Below are 20427 nucleotides of genomic sequence, written 5' to 3'. Positions count from 1 at the left end.
TATTGTGAACAGCCTCTGGATACAATTTGGAAGTAAATTATTATATACCTTATACATTACATGTGCTGTATAAAAATCCACTAAATCAGCAAATTTTAAAGCATGTACTTTTTTTAAACAATTTATTAGTTGGTTCATAATAGTCAACATTTTTTATAATCCTTATAGCTCTTTTTTGTTACATATATATTGGATTTATATTAGTTTTATATGACCCCACACCTGGAAATAAGTAAATAATGAATCTTAGAGTACAATCATGAGTAGGCTAGTTAACATAATAATGTGACTTAGAATAATATAAATATTATACATATTTATAATATTTTTTCTTCAATATAATGAACTATAGAGACACAGATGTCTTTTAAATTTTTGGATTGGGTCCCTTGCATAAGGATGATCATATTTGGGATTCATCTAAAAGACCGAAAAACCCCTGATTTAGCACACAGACACACACTAATAAATATTTTTATAATTATTGTCTTTGAAATGGTTAAAGGTTGCAATTTAGTAGTACTGTATTATTATAGTACTATGTATACGTATAACAAATAATACATTGTCATAAAACCATTATCTTATTATTAACTTTAAATGTAATAGTGAATACGGCGCTTCGCTACATTTGTCAACACATCAAAATTAGTGCATTTCGCTAAAGCATGACAAAAGATTTTTAAAACAATCATTTAAAATGTACTTTAAAGCAAAGCTTTTAATTTGACATTATTACAAAGTGTACTTTAAAAAAAAAGTACTTTAGTACACATGAATGTGTGTGTTTTTTTTATATATTAGCTACATTATCTACCAGTAGTTTTTAGATGATAGATAGATAGATAGATAGATAGATAGATAGATAGATAGATAGATAGATAGATAGATAGATAGATAGATAGATAGATAGATAGATAGATAGATAGATAGATAGATAGATAGATAGATAGATAGATAGATAGATAGATAGATAGATAGATTTAATCGTTTTTGAAGAAAGTCTCAACATATTGCAAAGTAAATGAAGGGTCAGTGTCAGGACATTTGGTGTCTTTTATTGCCCTCTAGGGACGTGATAGAATAGCGTCTTGAACAATAAATGAGTCTTTCTGGTTTGTTACACAGCTGTAGATAACATGCACCAGCAACACCTGCACTTCCATTTGTTAGAACACTTACACTTTTACAATTTAATTTCAGTTAGGCTGTATCAGGTTGAGTGCCTTTCCAATTCAACAATAATGCATCAAGTTCTAATGTTGTTATATTTTAGGGTTTGATCTTCTCGGTTTGCCTATAAATCAATGCATGTTTCTATGCATTCAGTTCTAAAAACACCACCAAGTGCCATGTCGAGAATTCATAACCTGAAAGCCTGAGGCCTGCCCTGTGGACACCCGTATGTTAGACTGAGGCCATGCAGAGGTGAGTCTTCCAGCTCATGTCAGAGTGGGGCAGCTGTCAATCAGGATTCATCAACGGACACAAAGCCCTGCGTCACTGCACTTACCCAGCCCTTTAAATCTGTTTGATCCCATTTAGGTTAACACAGGCTAAACTCTGCAAGCATGGCCACTTACACCTACAGCAGAAGAGATGAATGCAGCATAACCTACAGTGACCACTAACCTATATTCATATCCGTATTCATCCTCTTGCAAGAATGGCACCAATAAATAATGTCCAAAATAAATTATGTGTTTTATTTAATGCAGCAAGCAGCTGTTTCTTACTAACAAAAACATGATTTTCATATTATTATGATAATAGCCTAGTGCAATCATCCAGTACAGGCATGCTATTACATTGTCAGATTACTGGAAATGGAAAGGTTTAATCTGTGGTTTAGTTTATTCACGTTTCATGATCTCCACTGCAAAATAAATCACCAGGAAACATGGAGAAACTGAACACAATTTAAACATTTGAAAGAAAGCATAGAGTTGGACTTTCGTCTTAAATTAGGGTACTTTCATCATAACAAATTTATAAAATTTGCCATGTGTTCTCAGGATGTCCATGTGTACCAAGTTTTGGACTTTGTGTTTGAAAGATATGGACTGCTGAATTGAACAGCTGAATTGGTCATTGTCGGCCATACCCTAAAATTTAATTGGGTTTTATAGTGTCACATGTATGTTCTGTTTAGTTCATTTTCAGTCATGTCTGCATTAGTTCTCATTAATTGCTATGTAAGTACTGATTACTATTAATTAACTACATGTACTTACTATAGAGTTACAGTTTAGGGTTAGGGTTTGGTTTAGGGTTAGTTACTTGTAATTACGTTCATAATTTACTGTTATTACTATTGTAAGTACATGTAGTAATGTGTAACTACGGCACTGTAAAATTAAGTGTTACCGTTAATCTTCGTCCAGCTGTTCCTGTTTAGTTCCCTCATTTACTTTGTGTATTTATACCCCCTGTTCAGTTCAGTCCTTTGTCGGTTATTGTCTATGTATACACGTTGTGCTATGTTCCTGCCTTCATCTGTGTTTGCCTTATGGATTATCTAGTAAAGACTTGATTTGTGATTCATCTGCATTGTCGTGTGAGTTAATACACACAACACATTACGAATAACTGGCCAAAACAAAAGAAGAAAGCTGCACGGATTTACCAGCGATGCGTTTCCTCTTCCTCCCGAAGAACAGGAAGTATCTGGAGTACTTGGCCTGGGTGCTCCAGAATGGCGGCCTCTCCCTCACAGCCAGCAAGCCTGAGGCCCCCACCAGGTTATTCCTGAACCAGAGGACTTCAAAGCCCCGAAGCTGATGCACACGGATCAGTTCAGAGCGGATCCACACCTGATAGATCTATGGTCCGCAGATCCAGTTCCCACCCAAGTCATTGAGTCATCATCTTCCTCACCTGTTCCATCCAGAGATCTTCTTCTGCCAATGTCCCTGCCTGTCTTCTCAGTCCCATGTTCCCTGCTGGTCACGGCCAATCCTCTGGATTCGTCAGCACCACCAGTGTCATCAAGCTCCTCGGCTCTGCCCCTGCCACTAGTTCCATGAGGTTCATCCACCTCACCTTGGGCTTCCCTTCCACCACCTTGGCTTGAGGCAGATTCCCTGGCTGCACCTCGGGCCTCCAGGCCCATGTCTCCACCTCTGCCTGTCAGCCCATCACCATCGCCTCCACAGCCCGTCTGCCCAGAAACTCCGCCTTTCAAGCCTGCGATGTTGTCCAGGTCCTTTCAGCCTCTCCGCTCACCATGGTTCCGCCTCCGCCGAAGTGAATCTCCATTTAAAGTCTGCATCCCGGACGAAGACAACACCAGTCCCACTCCGGACCCAGAGCCCAGCCAGCCACCAGCCATACCCGCACCGGAGCAAGAGAAAAGCCCACCACTGACTGTAAGATTCTAAGAACATCATGTGCCAGTTTTGTGCTTCTGTATCTCTGTCTAGCCATTACATCATGCTTGCTTAGAGAACATGTTGCTTTTCTTAGAGTTGTGTACAACCCCTACTGATTGTATTAATACTGAGGTGCCACTTTCACTTCCTATATTTTCAATATAATTGGCTCTCTGACTGAATAAACTTTGTATCTTGGTTGAACTGCACTCTTTGTGTCTGAGTCTTCCATTTGATACCCAGGTACCTGCTTTTCTGTGCTGGATCGCTCAACCCAAATAGATCATTTTGAATTGTATTATTAAGTTGAATTATTAGATTCTAACACTGACTCAGAACCCAAGCCCAATACTAAGATCGAGCCAGAGCGATCGCCAGAGGCTGCTTTCATCCTGGAGCCTGAGCTCAACAAGGAGTCTGTACAGGTGTTTGAGTCGGCAAAAGCATTCAACAAGGAGGGCATATTAGTGGAGTTTGAGGGAATGAATTGAAGGCTGAGGTGCATAAACCAAGCTGGAGCTTTGAAGAAATTGATTGATAAGTTGGATGAAGTGTTTGCTGGTCTTCATTCACTGCTGGTCCCATCTAGTTCCAAGTCATCTTCGTCTCCGCTGGTCCAGTCCAAAGTATTTGTCATCCAGCCCCAAGTCTCCTTTGTCGTAGATGGTTCTCCTGCACTGTCAAAGCCATCCAGTTCCTCAGCTTTGTCTCCACTGTCTCCTTTCAGCCCCTCGGCTCCTTCAGTGGTTCCGCTTAGCTGCATGAATCCACCCAGACATCAGCTCCACTTTAGCCTGTGGATCCCTCAGCTCCACCTCAGCTTTCCAGCCCCACCTCTCCCGACCCATCGGCTCCACTTTGGCTTAATGCCCAGTCAGCTCCACCATGGAATGGCTTCCCTCAGGCTCCGCCAGGCTCCCTCTTCCTTCTGGCTCCACCTTGGTCCATTGTTGCTCTGGCTCTGCCTTGGACTTCTGGGATGCCAAGCCTCTCAACCATGGCTCCTTCTCATTAGTTACACACCTGCTCCTTGTTTCTTTGATGATTATCCTCTGTGTATACAAGTCCTCAGCTTTTTTTTTCTTTTTTTCAGTTCATAGTCTCGTGTTAATGTTATGTTCATTATTGCCTGCTGATTTATCTTCGTGTTCATTAAAGTAACCTGTTATCGTTCATTCTGCATCACACATCTCTCTCTTGGATTCATCTATATGCACACCCCTGACAGTAACATATTGATATATCCATGTATTTTCATGGTTTTCTGAGAACTTAAATGTATACCACAGTATTGCAATGGTACATTTCCAAAAATCCCTCTCATGGTCCCAACCACTAACCCACAAGTGCTGCACTCAAGAATAAAACTGAGTGCAGCATCTGAAAATGAACTGCAGTTTTCAATAAGTGACTCAGTCCTGACTGGGCCAGAAGTCTGATGTATCCAGACAAGAACTGTGGCTCTTCAACAGTAAACACCTCATTTACTGTGACAAGCCACATCTCTGAGTCACTCTGCTGAGAAACACTGGGATCCTAATAAACAAAAAGACATTGAGATTGCAGTTGACAAGTTCACAAATCAAACTAAGTGGCCAAATGTGTTTGCTGTTGAACTCTTGTTTATGGTATGTTCACTCTCTAAATGAAATAATCACCATGGGATGTCAGCTATTAACTGTCAGCTGTCAGCTATTGACACAGCAAGCAATTGCTTATATTTCTTAGAAGAAATAAGATGAGGCAACACCATGCAGAGGTTTTCCTACATGTAGGTTTATGTCCTGGGAGGAGAGCTTGGAGGAGGATGGACCTTTGTTCATTTTCTGAAAGTTCAAAGGGTTAAACGTTCCCAGATTTTAAGAAATTTTTTGTTTGTTTTTTGTTCTGCTGCAATCTTTTGTTCTGTCTATATGTGACCATATAAAATGTGTGCCCAAATATTTGACTGAATGTTTTAACAGGTCAGATTTACTAAATACGATTGTCTCACTGTAGTACATGGAGACAGATGAACACACGTTAGAGTTAGAATGCGTCATTTGTACTGTTTTCTGTTGGACCAGCGGCCTCGGTAACTACAGTAACTTTTGCTCAGCTAGTTTTGGGAGAATACCAGAATGAATTAACCAGAATGAATACCAGTCATTACATAATTTCCATTCCCTGCTAAATTCATTTATTCTAGTTATGTCAGATCCTTAAAAGTTGAGTAATTTTTTCTATGTGAAATAATTGCTCTCGTTCATACTTAATATACAGAGTCAACTATATGTGAGGCATTCATTGTGCCAAAAATAACAGTACGAAAAGAAAAAAAATCTAGCCAGCTGTCGATTTCAATTTATTTATTTTTATAGTATGACAAACCAATTAATTCCACAAAACATCACATAATTTATCATGAACGGTTTACATATTTTATGCTTTACGTAAAGCACCATTGACTTGCATTAGAGAAACACGAGAGGACACGAGAAAAAAAAAAACTATAGACTGATGACCAATTAAAACAGTATTCCCAAGACAGTTTTACTTCGATTAGATAAAGCCAAAATTAACAGACTACTGGAATATTTCTTAAATTATCACTTTCAACATATACTCAAAATTCAACGTAATTAAATTTTTTAGAATCAACCCCTTTACTCCATATAATTGTGATTACAGATGATTTCCATCTTTAAAAATATAGTGCTTAATATTTTATCCAGTATTTTGAAACACATAATGAGGGCAAGGCTGTCAATAAAATTCACTGGGCCTGTGGGGGAAAAAAGGCCAATCCCGGCCCAGCAACACATGCTCATTTTCTCAGAAGTCTCTTTCTCACTACATACTAACCTGCCTATGTAATGAATCCGATCTGTCATCCCGACTGTCTATGCAGAGTGGCACATGGCGAAACCCCCACGAGGTCAAAAGCGTGGCAGATCAGTGATGTCAGTGAAAAGGTAAGCACGTTCTGGACACGCTCAGAATACACTCCACTCGTAGCCTTAATTATTCAGAATAGTTCACTAACAAGAATCTGGTAATCCACACTGCTGGCTCCATGACAGCTAAATGAGATCAGAGCAGCCGGTGCATCTGGGCTTCCAACTACACAGAAATAAGTCAAACTGACAGATTGGACTTTAAATCTAAAGTCGCTCTTCATAACTGTTTCTCTTCTAACATAAACAGTAATAAACATCAGAGGGGAAAAATTATGTGTGATTGTTAACCTAAACTTGACATGAGTGAAAGTAGATAGTTCACCCAAAATGAAAGTTCTGTCATCATTTTCTCACCCTAAAGTTGTTCCAAACCTGTATGAGTTTCTTTCTTCTGCTGAACACAAAACAAGATACTCTAAAGAATGTTGGAAACCAAACAGTTGATGGGCTCCTTTGACTTCCATTGTATTTTTCTCTATACTATGGAAGTCATTGGGGTCCATCAACTGTTTGGTTAATTCATCATGTTAAGTTGCCATTTTGTGCTGGCATGTTTCTACAGCAGCCCTAAATGGACAACTTGCATCGTTACTATGATGAATACGCACAAAGAAGTAGTAGCAGTAGTCATCGTCTGGTTTATTAGAAGCAGAGACCGTTCTTTATTAGAAGTAAGAATAAACCTCATTGCTTCACTATACTCTCTGACTTGTGTTGGCCAGACGGCCACCATAGTTTCTTTATTTTGCTTCGAAAGGGAGGGGTGAGCACCGTTGGTTTCAGTTCTCAACCTCACCGCTAGATGCCGCTAAAACTTACACACTGCAAGAATTAGTTAAAGGATTAGTTCACTTTCAAATTAAAATTCCCTGATAATTTACTCACCCCCATGTCATCCAAGATGTTCATGTCTTTCTTTCTTCAGTTGAAAAGAAATTAAGGTTTTTGATGAAAACATTCCAGGATTTTTCTCCATATAGTGGACTTCAATGGAGCCCAAACGGTTGAAGGTCAAAATTGCAGTTTCAGTTTCAAAGCGTTCTACATGATCCCAGACGAGGAATAAGGGTCTTATCTAGAGAAACCATCACTCATTTTCTTAAAAAAAAAAAAAAAAAAAAACATTATATACGTTTTAACCATAAATGCTCATCTTGAACTACCTCTCTTCTTCTTCTTCTTCTTCTTCTTCTTCTTCTCTATTAGAATTCCAGCAGTGTAGACACTGCTAAGTGTATTACTGCCCTCCACATGTCAACGTTTGAACTAATTGTTATATACTTGCACTAGCATATTGTATAATAAGAAGTTTGAACTAAATTGTCATATACAATATGCTAGTGCAAGTATATAACAATTTAGTTCATACTTTGACCTGTGGAGGGCAGTAATACACTTAACAGTGTTTACGCTGCCGGAATTCAAATAGAGAAGAAGAAGAGAGCTAGTTCAAGATGAGCATTTATGGTTAAAATGTATAAATTATGGTTAAAAAATTAGAAAAAGAGCGATGGTTTCTCTAGATAAGACTCTTATTTCTCGTCTGGGATCACTGTAAACTATAATTTTGACCTTCAACCGTTTGGGCTCCATTGAAGTCCACTATATGGAGAAAAATCCTGGAATGTTTTCATCAAAAACCTTCATTTCTTTTCGACTGAAGAAAGACATGAACATCTTAGATGACATGAGGGTGAGTAAATGATCAGGAAATTTTAATTTGAAAATGAACTAATCCTTTAAGTGACAATACATAATACAGATCAACCGTTCAATATTGTTTTGTTTTAAACACTGTTATTTTATTATACTTTAATGTTATTTTTAAATGGCCAGTAAATCAGTTTTTTTTTTAATTTTTTATTATTGTTTTATTTATGCTTATTGACTTTGGTAGTGCCATTTTCTATCTTAAATGTTAACATCAGTCTGCACATGACGTAATAGCATACCTACAGCACCCAAACAATTTAAAATAAATGCAGTTTAGTGCGTGAGGATGCTAATGAATAATTCTGTGTAAAAGTAGGCTACGTCAAATAATTATTACAATAAGTTAGGCTCCATTATGTAACAACAAGCAAATTAAAATGAGACATATTATTCACAATATGAAAAGAGGAAATAAAACATAGTTCGTTAAGAGCATGACTCAAACATGCCATTAATGGGCTTATTCAAGTCCTCTTTTATTTTTTGAGTATTTTTATCCATTCTGCATCTCTCACTTGTGTGTTTAAGCAAGGCGGTCTGTGTTGCAAGTTGGTGAATGAAGATACTTGCCAGGTCACTACTCCACTTTATTAATTTATCCAGTGCAAAACCGCCACACAAATGTGGATTTTGTTAATGACAGTCCTACTACAGGATTTAACACAGAGTAACAGCTCAATATCAGTTACAAAAGGCAATGTAGCAGTCTGTCACAGGCAATTCTAGTTGAATTTTTCATCAATTCATTTAAATTATCCTTTGACTGTGTTCTGGCCCGCCATCTAGTGGTGAAATTTTTTTTGGCCTGATGCCAAACTTACTTTATGACCCCTGGCCTACAGTATTATATTTGATACAACAACTTTTTGAAGTCCTTTAAATGATCAACATAATCAAAACTTTTCTGAAAAACCTATTGCGCACAATCTACTACATCCCTTCAGTCATCTGATTGATAGTTTATACTTTTTTAGCCAGTAAACGCTTTTCAGTATAATTGTAAAAAGCATCCATCTTCAGCTCTTGATTTTTTGCTGTGAAATTTTCACTGTTTTATAAAGTAAATATAAGAATAACTTTGATATTATTAGTAATACTTACTGAACTGAATCAACTTAGAAAAATGTATCAAATATGATGCATCAGGCTTTTGAGGAATGTTTATTTGTTCATCTCTCAATCATCACTGTGTAGCATTGCATTATATGTTTTATTTAATATAAAACTACAGAGCTTTGATCATAAAACTAAGCAATTAAATATCATAAACATCATCTTAATGGGAGATATAGAGTGACAACTAATATTTATATGATTTAATGTAAGTATCTGCTATACTGTTTTAAAGATCACATTGATTTACACATTTCATCTTTCATATCAGAACTTCATTTTTTTTTTTTTTTTTTTTTTTTTTTTTTTGATTTGGTCTAAAAGTTCAATAATCTCCATTTTCAAAAATGTGATTTTTCAGATTATAATGTCATATTACTTCATATAAAATAATAGTAATAATAATAAATAATAAGGGTAATAATGATTAAATAAAACCAAACCAATGCAAACAACACACATAATTGCACACTGGTGAAATTATGAGTTGTGCTGAGTTTGAGTCTGCAGTGAGCTGTTAAAGAACATGAGCCGTACGGACAAATCCCAGTAATTTCCAGGATAGTCGGATGGTTTCTCCATACAGAAGAGAAACTGACTACAAGTTTCCATGATAGGAGGAATTTAAGAATGCATCTTGCCATGATAAAACCTCAGAGCAAACAAAAATATGAATGTTAGATTCATCAATTCAACACTAAGAACATTAGGAGATCTAAATATTTTGTTTCCATTTGTTTATCCAAGACTGTAATGAATTCATAAAGTACACAGAGCAAATTGTGTTTTTGTAGACGATGACATGGTTTGTTGTTTGATGTATTTCCCTTTGTGAAGCTCCATATCAAATGTAATTTACATCATCCTGCAGAATTTTCCATAACAAGAGTTTGTTGCAACGCAGCCTTAAACTGGAATCGTGACATAATTCGTTCACAGTTCCATCTCTAGATTGTGATTGGATGAGCCGCATTCAGAGTTGGTGTGGTTGCCTGGCATCAGGCTACTGAGATACATTACCCAGCTATAAATGATTAGATATGATGGATAAATCATTATGTGATGTAAAATGAACAGCATGAAAAGCAGCTTGTTTTAAACATGTCAAATGTCCCCTTAAAATGCTGATTTTGTTCTGTATCCCAAACACGTCATAGTTTTGACAATCTGTTGATCTGTTATATTCAGTTCACTGCAATAAAAAGTAAATTAGCAACCCTTTTACAAACTCTAGTGTAATTGACCGTTCGCCGGGAGTTTGATTGACAAGCGATCTAACCAGTCGGAACGCCGCATCCGCCATTTTGTCCGACAAAGCAGCCAGTTAGAAGAGTTAAACTTGAAAAATTGTGTATATTGACGTCTCTGCACGTTTGAAATAACATTCATTCTCATGTTTATTCATGTTTATTTGATGCTATAAATGGACTGGTAGGAAGAGATGATCGGTTAACAAGCCTCTTGAGCTGAGGCGTTCTTGACTGAGAAACCAAAGACTGTTAGTGAGTTTTTGAAATGAGCGCATGCGTAAGAACAACCCCCCCTCCTTCACAGCTCATTTCAATGGAACGCCTCCCAAAAGTCGTGCACGAGTATTGGAACACGAGTGTTCAGTTAGTAAAGACAGTTTCAAGTAATATTGCAAAAATATATAAAACAAAACATCCTCTTTAGCACCTTTAATAACTACACAGCATGAAAGCTGGGACTTTGTTTAATATCATAAGTAACCTGCTTTGTCTTGTCTGTCGACGTGTTGTCAGTATCCTCTTTGTTCTGCAATGTATTTTTCACTGTGTGTGGCATGACAGCGCCATGGCTTGTCGGACAAAGCAGCAGTAACTAAGGGGGCGGGTCTTTGCGATGGGTCAATTGTTTTTTTTTTTTATTATTATTCTTTTAAAGGTGCCATCAACATTTTTTTACAAGATGTAATATAAGTCTAAGGTGTCCCCTGTATGTGTCTGTGAAGTTTCATCTCAAAATACCCCATAGATTTTTTTTTAATTAATTTTTTTAACTGCCTATTTTGGGGCATCATTAAATATGAGCCGATTTATGCTGTGCGGCCCCTTTAATTGCTCGCGCTCTCCGCCCACGGAGCTCGCGCTTGATCTTAAACAGTGCATAAACAAAGTTTACACAGCTAATATAACCCTCAAAATGGATCTTTACAAAGTGTTCGTCATGCATACTGCATGCATGTGTCGGATTATGTGAGTATTGTATTTATTTGGATGTTTACATGTGATTCTGAATGAATTTGAGGCTGTGATCCGTGGCTAACGGCTAATGCTACACTGTTGGAGAGATTTATAAAAGAATGAAGTTGTGTTTATGAATTATACAGACTGCAAGTGTTTAAAAATGAAAATAGCGACGGCTCTTGTCTCCGTGAATACAGTAAGAAACGATGGTAACTTTAACCACATTTAACAGTACATTAGCAACATGCTAACGAAACATTTAGAAAGACAATTTACAAATATCACTAAAAATATCATGTTATCATGGATCATGTCAGTTATTATTGCTCCATCTGCCATTTTTCGCTGTTGTTCTTGCTTGCTTACCTAGTCTGATGATTCAGCTGTGCACATCCAGACGTTAATACTGCCTGCCCTTGTCTAATGCCTTGATCATGAGCTGGCATATGCAAATATTGGGCGCGTAAATATTAATGATCCCGACTGTTACGTAACAGTCGGTGTTATGTTGAGATTCACCTGTTCTTCGGAGGTCTTTTAAACAAATGAGATTTATATAAGAAGGAGGAAACAATGGAGTTTGAGACTCACTTTATGTCATTTCCATGTACTGAACTCTTGTTATTTATCTATGCCAAGATAAATACAAATTTTAATTCTAGGGCACCTTTAAAGGGTACCTATTATGCCCATTTTCACAAGATGTAATATGTGAATTGTGAGCAAAAACATGCCATTTAAGTGTGAATCCCTTTAAATGCAAATGAGCTGCTGCTCCCGCCCCCTTTCCAGAAGAGGGCGGAGCTTTAATAGCTCAACAACAACAAAGCTGGAGAATCTCACGCAGCCAAAATGAGGATTGTCAGTAACGGTGTTCAGCCTTACATTGTTCAAACCGGAGTCGACACTGATGGAGAGACTCAGGAAGAAGTTACAACTTTTAGAATGAAACTGGGCATTAATGAGATCCCCCCTCCCCCCCATTCAAAATTTAAATTTAAAATTATTAATGAAAGTTTGGATTTTTGTAGATTTTTAAAATAAAAGATCAAAATGATTAATAATGCAGATTTATTTTCACAGCCTTCTTTTGTCATATTTACTAAGGGTATGAATAATTTACGGTCACAAAACCACAAAAGCTCTGTTTTAAACTGTTAATTATATTAAAACACTGTATTAAGACAGCGCTGCATACTTCTTTCCAATCTCCTGAACTCTCGCTTGCCATCATATCTCCTCTCTAATTCAGCCAAGTAAGTGATTATCATTCACCTCACTGCATGTCTGGCAGATGCTTGAACTGAACTGTCGCAGTAATTACTGCACATTAGGACCCTTAACCATCATGCACTTATTTATGGAGGGGTCATCTGATGCACTCTGTTAAAGGCTGGATTTTAATACTCTGATGACTGTAACGTATGCAAAGAGAGAGGTTTGTTCGTAAGGAAAGGACTGTCTCCTTAATCAAATCACACCAAACATCAAATTCATTAGGACGGGCTTGAGATGACTGCATGAGCGCAAATTTGACAAATGAAAGAGAGGTGACATCACTGAAGCAACGTCACTCGAGACACGTTCTTCTCTGACCCCGACGACTGTAAAAACTTTGAGTCAACAGTGGTCTGCTAAAACAGGCACAAGTGGACACGAGGTCCTTTTATGATCCACTTCATTTTCATATGAGCTGAACAGATCATTAGGTGTGCTCGACTTGAAGCGGCACTGCGCAGACCGATCAGTGTATGACATCAAAGTACTGTGAAAGCATACGGAGCCGTCTGTTCTCTAATCGCTCTTGAGGTACTTTGATGTTATGCTGATCGGTCTGCGCAGCACCGAATACACCTAATCTATACGGTCCGGACAAAATCCCACATCATAATATGCTGGCAAAATGAGTTGCAATGAGCAAATTTTCAAAATATTACTTATTATTCTCACATTAAAAAACCTTCAAAATGATGTATGATTTGTTGGAATCTGACAAAGAATGAATGAGCTACACCTGTCTGAAGTCGATAGAGTCAGCAAAGTCAATTCAAGTTAAAGAAAAAAAGAAAAGAAAAATCAAGTTAAAGTTTTCTGAAGGTTCCAAAACAAAATCACCTATAGCAACCATACATTAAAATCCCTGGTGAAAAACACCAAATTTGTCACAAACCATGCCAAAATATATTTATTCATCTTTTTTACCCCAAGAATTCCAATTGTTTGATTAACATTAAAGGTGCCCTAGAATACTTTTCACAAGATGTAATATAAGTCTATGGTGTCCCCTGAACGTGTCTGTGAAGTTTCAGCTCAAAATACTCCATAGATTTTTTAAATTAATTTATTTTTTTATTTTGGGACATCATTAAATATGCGCAGATTCAGGCTGCTTCCCCTTTAATTCCTCATGCTCCCCACCCCGAGCTTGCGACTGCCTTAAACAGCATAAACAAAGTTCACACAGCTAATATAACCCTCAAAATGGATCTTTACAGAGTGTTCATCATGCAGCATGTCTAATCGCGTATGTTATTTATTTGGATGTTTACATTTGATTCGGAATGAGTTTGAGGCTATGCTCTGTGGCTAAAGCTAACATTACACACTGTTGGAGAGATTTATAAAGAATGAAGTTGTGTTTATGAATTATACAGACTGCAAGTGTTTAAAAATGAAAATAACGACAGTCTTGTCTCCGTAAATACAGTAACAAACGATGGCAACTTTAACCACATTTAACAGTACATTAGCAACATGCTAACGAAACATTTAGAAAGACAATTTACAAATATCACTAAAAATATCATGATATCATGGATCATGTCAGTTATTATTGCTCCATCTGCCATTTTTCGCTATTGTTCTTGCTTGCTTACCTAGTCTGATGATTCAGCTGTGCACAGATCCAGACGTTAATACTGGCTGCCCTTGTGTAATGCCTTGAACATGGGCTGGCATATGCAAATATTGGGGTCGTACATATTAATGATCCCGACTGTTACGTAACAGTCGGTGTTATGTTGAGATTCGCCTGTTCTTCGGAGGTCTTTTAAACGAATGAGATTTATATAAGAAGGAGGAAACAATGGAGTTTGAGACTCACTGTATGTCATTTCCATGTACTGAACTCTTGTTATTTAACTATGCCAAGGCAAATTCAATTTTCCATTCTATGGCACCTTTAATGAAACAGACTATATATTTATGACCTATATCACACGGATCTAATATAATGTTACACATCAGATGTTTCTCCCCAACCCTTTAAGACATAACAGATAATGTTTGCGTGAATACTCACAAATACGGATATTTTGAAATAGTGTAATTGTGATTATGTGTATATTTTGGGAATGATATACACATATCAAAATTCAGACCCTGTATGATATCAATTCGATATCGATACAACGGTTTTAGATTGTGGTACCGTACCGAAGCCAAAATTGTGGTATCAAGCCCAACCCTACCTTCATATTAATTATAATCATTTAGTATGAGCATTGGCTCATGTGGATGATTAGGTGATACAACTGAAATGGATCACTGAATGATTTAGAGGAAAGTTGAATTTTTATTCTAGCCATCACATTTTCAGTTATTAGCGAAAACATAAATTAGCTTATTATAGTGGCCGATCCTCAACAAATATAGTGCACACCCTCATGTAGTTATGCAAAACAAGATACACATTCAATTTTATTTTAATTTGTGTAATTATGACAGGTTTTTAGTTGTAGTGCCCCCTATGGGCAGATATTGGCACACCTTGGCATTCATCCTCAGAATTGCCTGTTGTTGTCTATGTGTTTCAAGTTTCAAGTTTGGACATTGCATTGAGCAGATTCAGGTTGAGTAGTCAAAATCGAAGCCAATTTCATCGGCTTATGTCTTCACAATCCTTTATTGAATCAAACTTATTGTAACTTTGTGTCATGTGGACGCTGGGATGATATGTGTCAAGTCTCGTGCAAATCTAACCAATGGCCTAGGAAGTTTTTTTTTTTTAAAGTATGTTTTTCAGAAAATTTAAAAAGGCGGAAAATGTCTCAGGATAAACAAAATTGGATGTATTACAGCAGAAAAAGAATAATTGGCAGAACAGTAAATACAATAAAGTTCAGCATCTTGGTTGCTTGGACCCCTAAAGAAAGGGAAGTGAATGAATCAAGGGCAAAGACTGTTCATAGCAATTTTGAGGTTCAGGGTTTGGCAAACTTGATTGTCTAAACCAGTGCATAAAATTTAATATTATATTAAATAATATTATATGGTCTTGGCCTTAACAAAGCCACAGCGCCGAAGTTTTGCTAGAATGATGGTGAATTATTTTTATTTTAAGATACTTGCTCCTCTCTCAGATTAATATACATTTGTAAGGCTGTCTGTCAGACCTACGGTGCCAATGGAGATCTGGAGACTCATCGATCACAACATGAGGGTGAGTAAATGATGACAGATCATGTTCATTTTTGGGTGAACTATCTATTTAGAGATGCAAGAAGACACATAAAACAATCGGTGATGCTCACATTCAGCTCTTTATTTCATGCCACTGCAAATATCTTCTCTTAACATTAAGCAAAAATGACACAGGGTTATTCAAAGAATGAACAATGATCTTTTTTTTAAACTATAGTACCAATCATATTCTGATAGTGACATAAACATAAAAACGATCATTACACCCAGCCCCAAATGAGAATGTTATTTATGTGGATTGCACGAGGAAGCAAAATATAAAATGCATATTTGCAAATCTCAGCTCCTTTCGTCGGGCAAGAATTTCTTTTAAACAAGCTGCTTCAAACAGCCCTTGTGAGCAACCTAATAAAGCCTTTATTGCTTTTCACGGCTGATTGGATTTTCTTCATCTTGCCACAATGGGCGAGTTTTATGTGTGTGTGCCTGGTCTCCATAAGGAACACGCACACGCACATGGGCGCACATGCACACACACTCACACAACCTGTGGGATGTAGATCACTGCACCACATGAACATTAAAAAAAAAAAAGAAAAAGAAAAAAGAAGAATAGATACAAACATCCTTTGGCACATGTGGGACTCTTCGGAGCTAAGAACAATAGATTACACTTCACATTCCAGTCTTTTCTCATGAGAAAACAGCAAAATTAATGAAGCAAGCAGTCTAAGAAAACAAGTGTGCATTTTGTAGAATAAGGTGAGGAAAACAGAACAGGGCTTGTGATGCACTTTAATGCTGCCTGAAACATGAGCGTGAGCGTGATGTCACGGGTGTTACGGTAGCGCTGTGTTAGTATCAGTGTTTGTTCCAGGTGGGGGCGGCGATTGGACCTTGTGGTGATCGTTCCACCAATATCAGCTCCTCTGGATTATTAACGGCCTTGTAATGGAGTAACAGGTCCTGAATGGCTCGTTCTTCAATCTACAGTAAAAATGAGAAGAGTGTCAAAAATCTAGTGTAATACACATTTGCAAAGTTCTTAGAGATGTATACTACTGGTTAAATAATTGGGGTCATTTTATTCATTTATTTGATCAAAATACAGTATAAACAGTAAACTGTTTTGAAATAATACTACATTTAAACTGTTTTCTATCTGAATATATTTTAAAATGTTATTTATTCCTTTGATCAAAGCTGAATTTTCAGCAGCATTACTCCAGTCTTCAGTGTCACATGATCCTTCTGAAATCATTCTAATATGATGATTTGATGCTCAAGGAACATTTATGATTATTATCAAAAGGGCCTGACATTAATTTTAACAATTTTAACAGCGCCTCCATGGGGAAAAACTGCCATTACATTATATATATATATATATTTTATCTCATAAATTGGCAGCAGGTATATTAGGCTGCTGTCACTTTAAGACCTGACACCTGGATCCATTATACTGTTACACATGCGTTTTCTTTCTCAATGGTATTTGACGGTTTAAGGGCAATAGCAGTGAAAAAGAACTCAATTTAGTACTGAGAGGTGGCTTAATGTGGCACATTTTGGCTGTGAGCACAAAATCTGTGGGAATGAGTAAAATAATGAGCAATACACGCAATCCCACGCTGAAATTCATGCTCAGTAACACCAACAATATTCATCTGGAGCAAATGAAATGAGTGAGGGGAGGTGGGTTTGTGTGTCAACTTGCTGTCGGAGTAGCTGTACAATAGTGTATTATTTCAGATGCCTTTTTAAAAGACTACAAATGAAAAATGTATATATATTATATATATAAATTTCAAGTTGGCATGTGTTAATGTCAAGCCCTGATTATCAATTTTGAAAACAAGTGTGCTACTTTAAATTTTTGTACAAACCAAGATACATTTTCTCAGGAATCTTTAGAAAGTTCAAAAGAATGGCATTTATTTGAAATAATAACAATGTAAAAGTCTTTATTGTCACTCAACATTGACTTTTTTCGTACAGTTCTACAATCTTATAACATTTTCAATCAAAGTTTAGATTTAAATATGACATCAAGTATACACTGAGTACACAAATGTACAAATCTTAATCATTATCATTCAAAAAGCAGAAATGCTTCAAAGTAGAAAATGTTTTGTTTTTGAATCATGGATATCATGCTGTTTTCTTGCAGTTATACCATTTGACAATCTGAACTAATGCCATTGCCAAGTTAAAGGTGCCCTAGAACTTTTTTTTTTAAAAGATGTAATATAAGTCTAAGGTGTCCCCTGAATGTGTCTGTGAAGTTTCAGCTCAAAATACCCCATGGATTATTTTTTTTAATTCATTTTTTGAACTGCCTATTTTGGGTCATCATTAGAAATGAGCCGCTTCAGGGTGTGTGGCCCTTTAAATCTGGTGCTCCACGCCCCAAGAGTTCGCGCTTACCTTAAACAACATAAAAAAAGTTCAAACAGCTAATATAACCCTCAAAATGGATCTTTACAAAGTGTTAATCATGCACCATGTCTAATCGCGTAAGTACAGTGTTTATTTTGATGTTTACATTGATTCTGAATGAGTTTGAGGCTATGCTCCGTGGCTAATGGCTAATGCTACACTGTTGGAGAGATTTATAAAGAATGAAGTTGTGTTTGTGAATTATACAGACTGCAACTGTTTAAAAAGAAACAATGGTAACTTTAACAATACATTAGCAACATGCTAACGAAACATTTAGAAAGACAATTTACAAATATCACTAAAAATATCAAGTTATCATGGATCATGTCAGTTATTATTGCTCCATCTGCCTTCTGCATCTTTTTTGCCATTGCCCTTGCTTGCTTACCTAGTCTGATGATTCGGCTGTGTGCAGCTCCAGACGTTAATACTGGCTGCCCTTGTCTAATGCCTTTCATAATGTTGGGAACATGAGCTGGCATATGCAAATATTGGGGGCGTACACCCCGACTGTTACATAACAGTCAGTGTTATGTTGAGATTCGTCTTTTAAACAAATGAGATTTATATAAGGAGGAGGAAACAATGGAGTTTGAGACTCACTGTATGTCATTTCCATGTAATGAACTCTTGTTATTCAACTATGCCAAGGTAAATTCAATTTTTAATTCTAGGGCACCTTTAAAGTAACTGTTTTTAAGTCAACACAAGACTTTGTCAGGCAAAGGTGTGTCTATGTCACATGCACATAATGCAGAATCTTGTTACCTGTATGAGTGCTAGCGGCTTCTCACGGCTGCGGATAAGTGCGGCTTCCTGTTTTCTCTCCTCCTCCACAATGGAGGCAAATGTAGAGGTGGACGGAGGGCTGCCAGCTGCCCTCAGCACCCAAGGGCTGATGGGAAGAGAAGAAAAAAGAAAAACAAGGTTCAATGCTTACCAATGCAAAGGTTAAGTAACTTCCTCCAAAGAGAAATAACAAAGCAGCTTCCAATGCTTCGAGCAGTAGACATGTGAATTGTGAATTGTGAGGAACAGTATTTGGAAAAGCTGATGCACATCCATAAACGACAGAAAAAAAGATTATTATAATAAGCTCTGTCTACATTGGCGGAACTATCCTTGTATTGTACTAGTCGAGGTTGATATGGGACTTATAAAGTAATTAGTAATGCATTACTTTAGAGTAATTAGTACAGTAACTACACTGTTGAAGATGTAATCATTTATACTTCTATAACTTACCCAACACTGTACACAACACAAAAACAACAAAGGTAAAACAATGACTTTCCACCTGAGAACAGCGATACAGTGATTTCCTACAGCCTGTCCAACCGGCTACTGCCTCCTCATCGCACGCTCGTAAATACAGATGACGTCGAGCCCCAGGGATGAGAGTGTTTGTGACAAAGTTTGCCCTTATCAATAGAGATTACGATCACAGACGGGCAGTGGAGCGCTTGCTGATAAATATTCAGTGAACTGGAGTCATAAACACGGGCCCAGCGGGCAGCTGATGTGACCGAGAGACAGAGACAGAGAGACGCCTGGCCAGTCACACATCTGCAGCTCAGGTCAGATCAGTGCTGACACATGCTGAAGGAGGAAACGTCCTACTAGACGTCCTGGAGAGCAGAACATCCCAGAAAACACAGGAGCTGCTGGTGCGCCACATATAGACACATGTCCACTCCCCTCCCCTCCCATTGCATTTGGGTCCATTTTAACCCCGAAGAGGTACATAAAACTTGTGTTAAAGGGTTAGTTCACCCAAAAAGGAAAATCATCCCATGATTTACTCACTCTCAAGCCATCCTAGGTGTATATGACTATCTTCTTTCAGACTAATACAATCAGAGATATATAAAAAAAAAATATATATATCTTGGCTCTCCCGAGCTTTATAATGGGAGTGAATGGTGCTTGAGATTTTGAAGCCCAAAAGTAATCCACAAAGCTTCAGAGGGTTGATAAAGGTCTTCTGAAGTTAATCGATGCATTTTTGTAAGAAAACCCGACATATGACTTAAGCTTGCAGTTCAAACAAATAGGGCTGGGCAACAAACTCTAGCTCCTCTTCTCATATATCATCATCCTCTGACATTTCTCTTTAAATATTCTAGTTTTTGACTTCTAATTCAAGACCGGTGTTTTGTTTTGCCCTCTCCTCTCCGCGTTTGCCAATATGTCATACTTCTGGTCAGAGGTCACTCTTTT

The 20427-nt window shown here is 37.3% G+C and overlaps 1 protein-coding gene across 1 annotated transcript in view; it reads right to left on the bottom strand.

Moving 5' to 3' along the window:
• Nucleotides 1-15871: 15871 nt before the first annotated feature.
• ibtk (inhibitor of Bruton agammaglobulinemia tyrosine kinase) overlaps nucleotides 15872-20427 on the bottom strand; it is a 50544-nt gene continuing 45988 nt past the window's right edge. The window contains exons 27-28 of the mRNA XM_067399988.1: nucleotides 18976-19102; nucleotides 15872-16752 (exon numbers count right to left, since the gene is read on the bottom strand). Coding sequence (XP_067256089.1) covers nucleotides 16627-16752; nucleotides 18976-19102 — 253 coding nt within the window. The 3' untranslated portion in view covers nucleotides 15872-16626. The remainder of the gene's footprint in view (nucleotides 16753-18975; nucleotides 19103-20427) is intronic.

This window comes from Chanodichthys erythropterus, chromosome 2, assembly GCF_024489055.1.
Source record: "Chanodichthys erythropterus isolate Z2021 chromosome 2, ASM2448905v1, whole genome shotgun sequence".
In the NCBI taxonomy this organism is placed as follows: domain Eukaryota; kingdom Metazoa; phylum Chordata; class Actinopteri; order Cypriniformes; family Xenocyprididae; genus Chanodichthys; species Chanodichthys erythropterus.
Note: the sequence above shows the minus strand (reverse complement) of the source record. Positions and strands in the feature narration are given on the sequence as shown.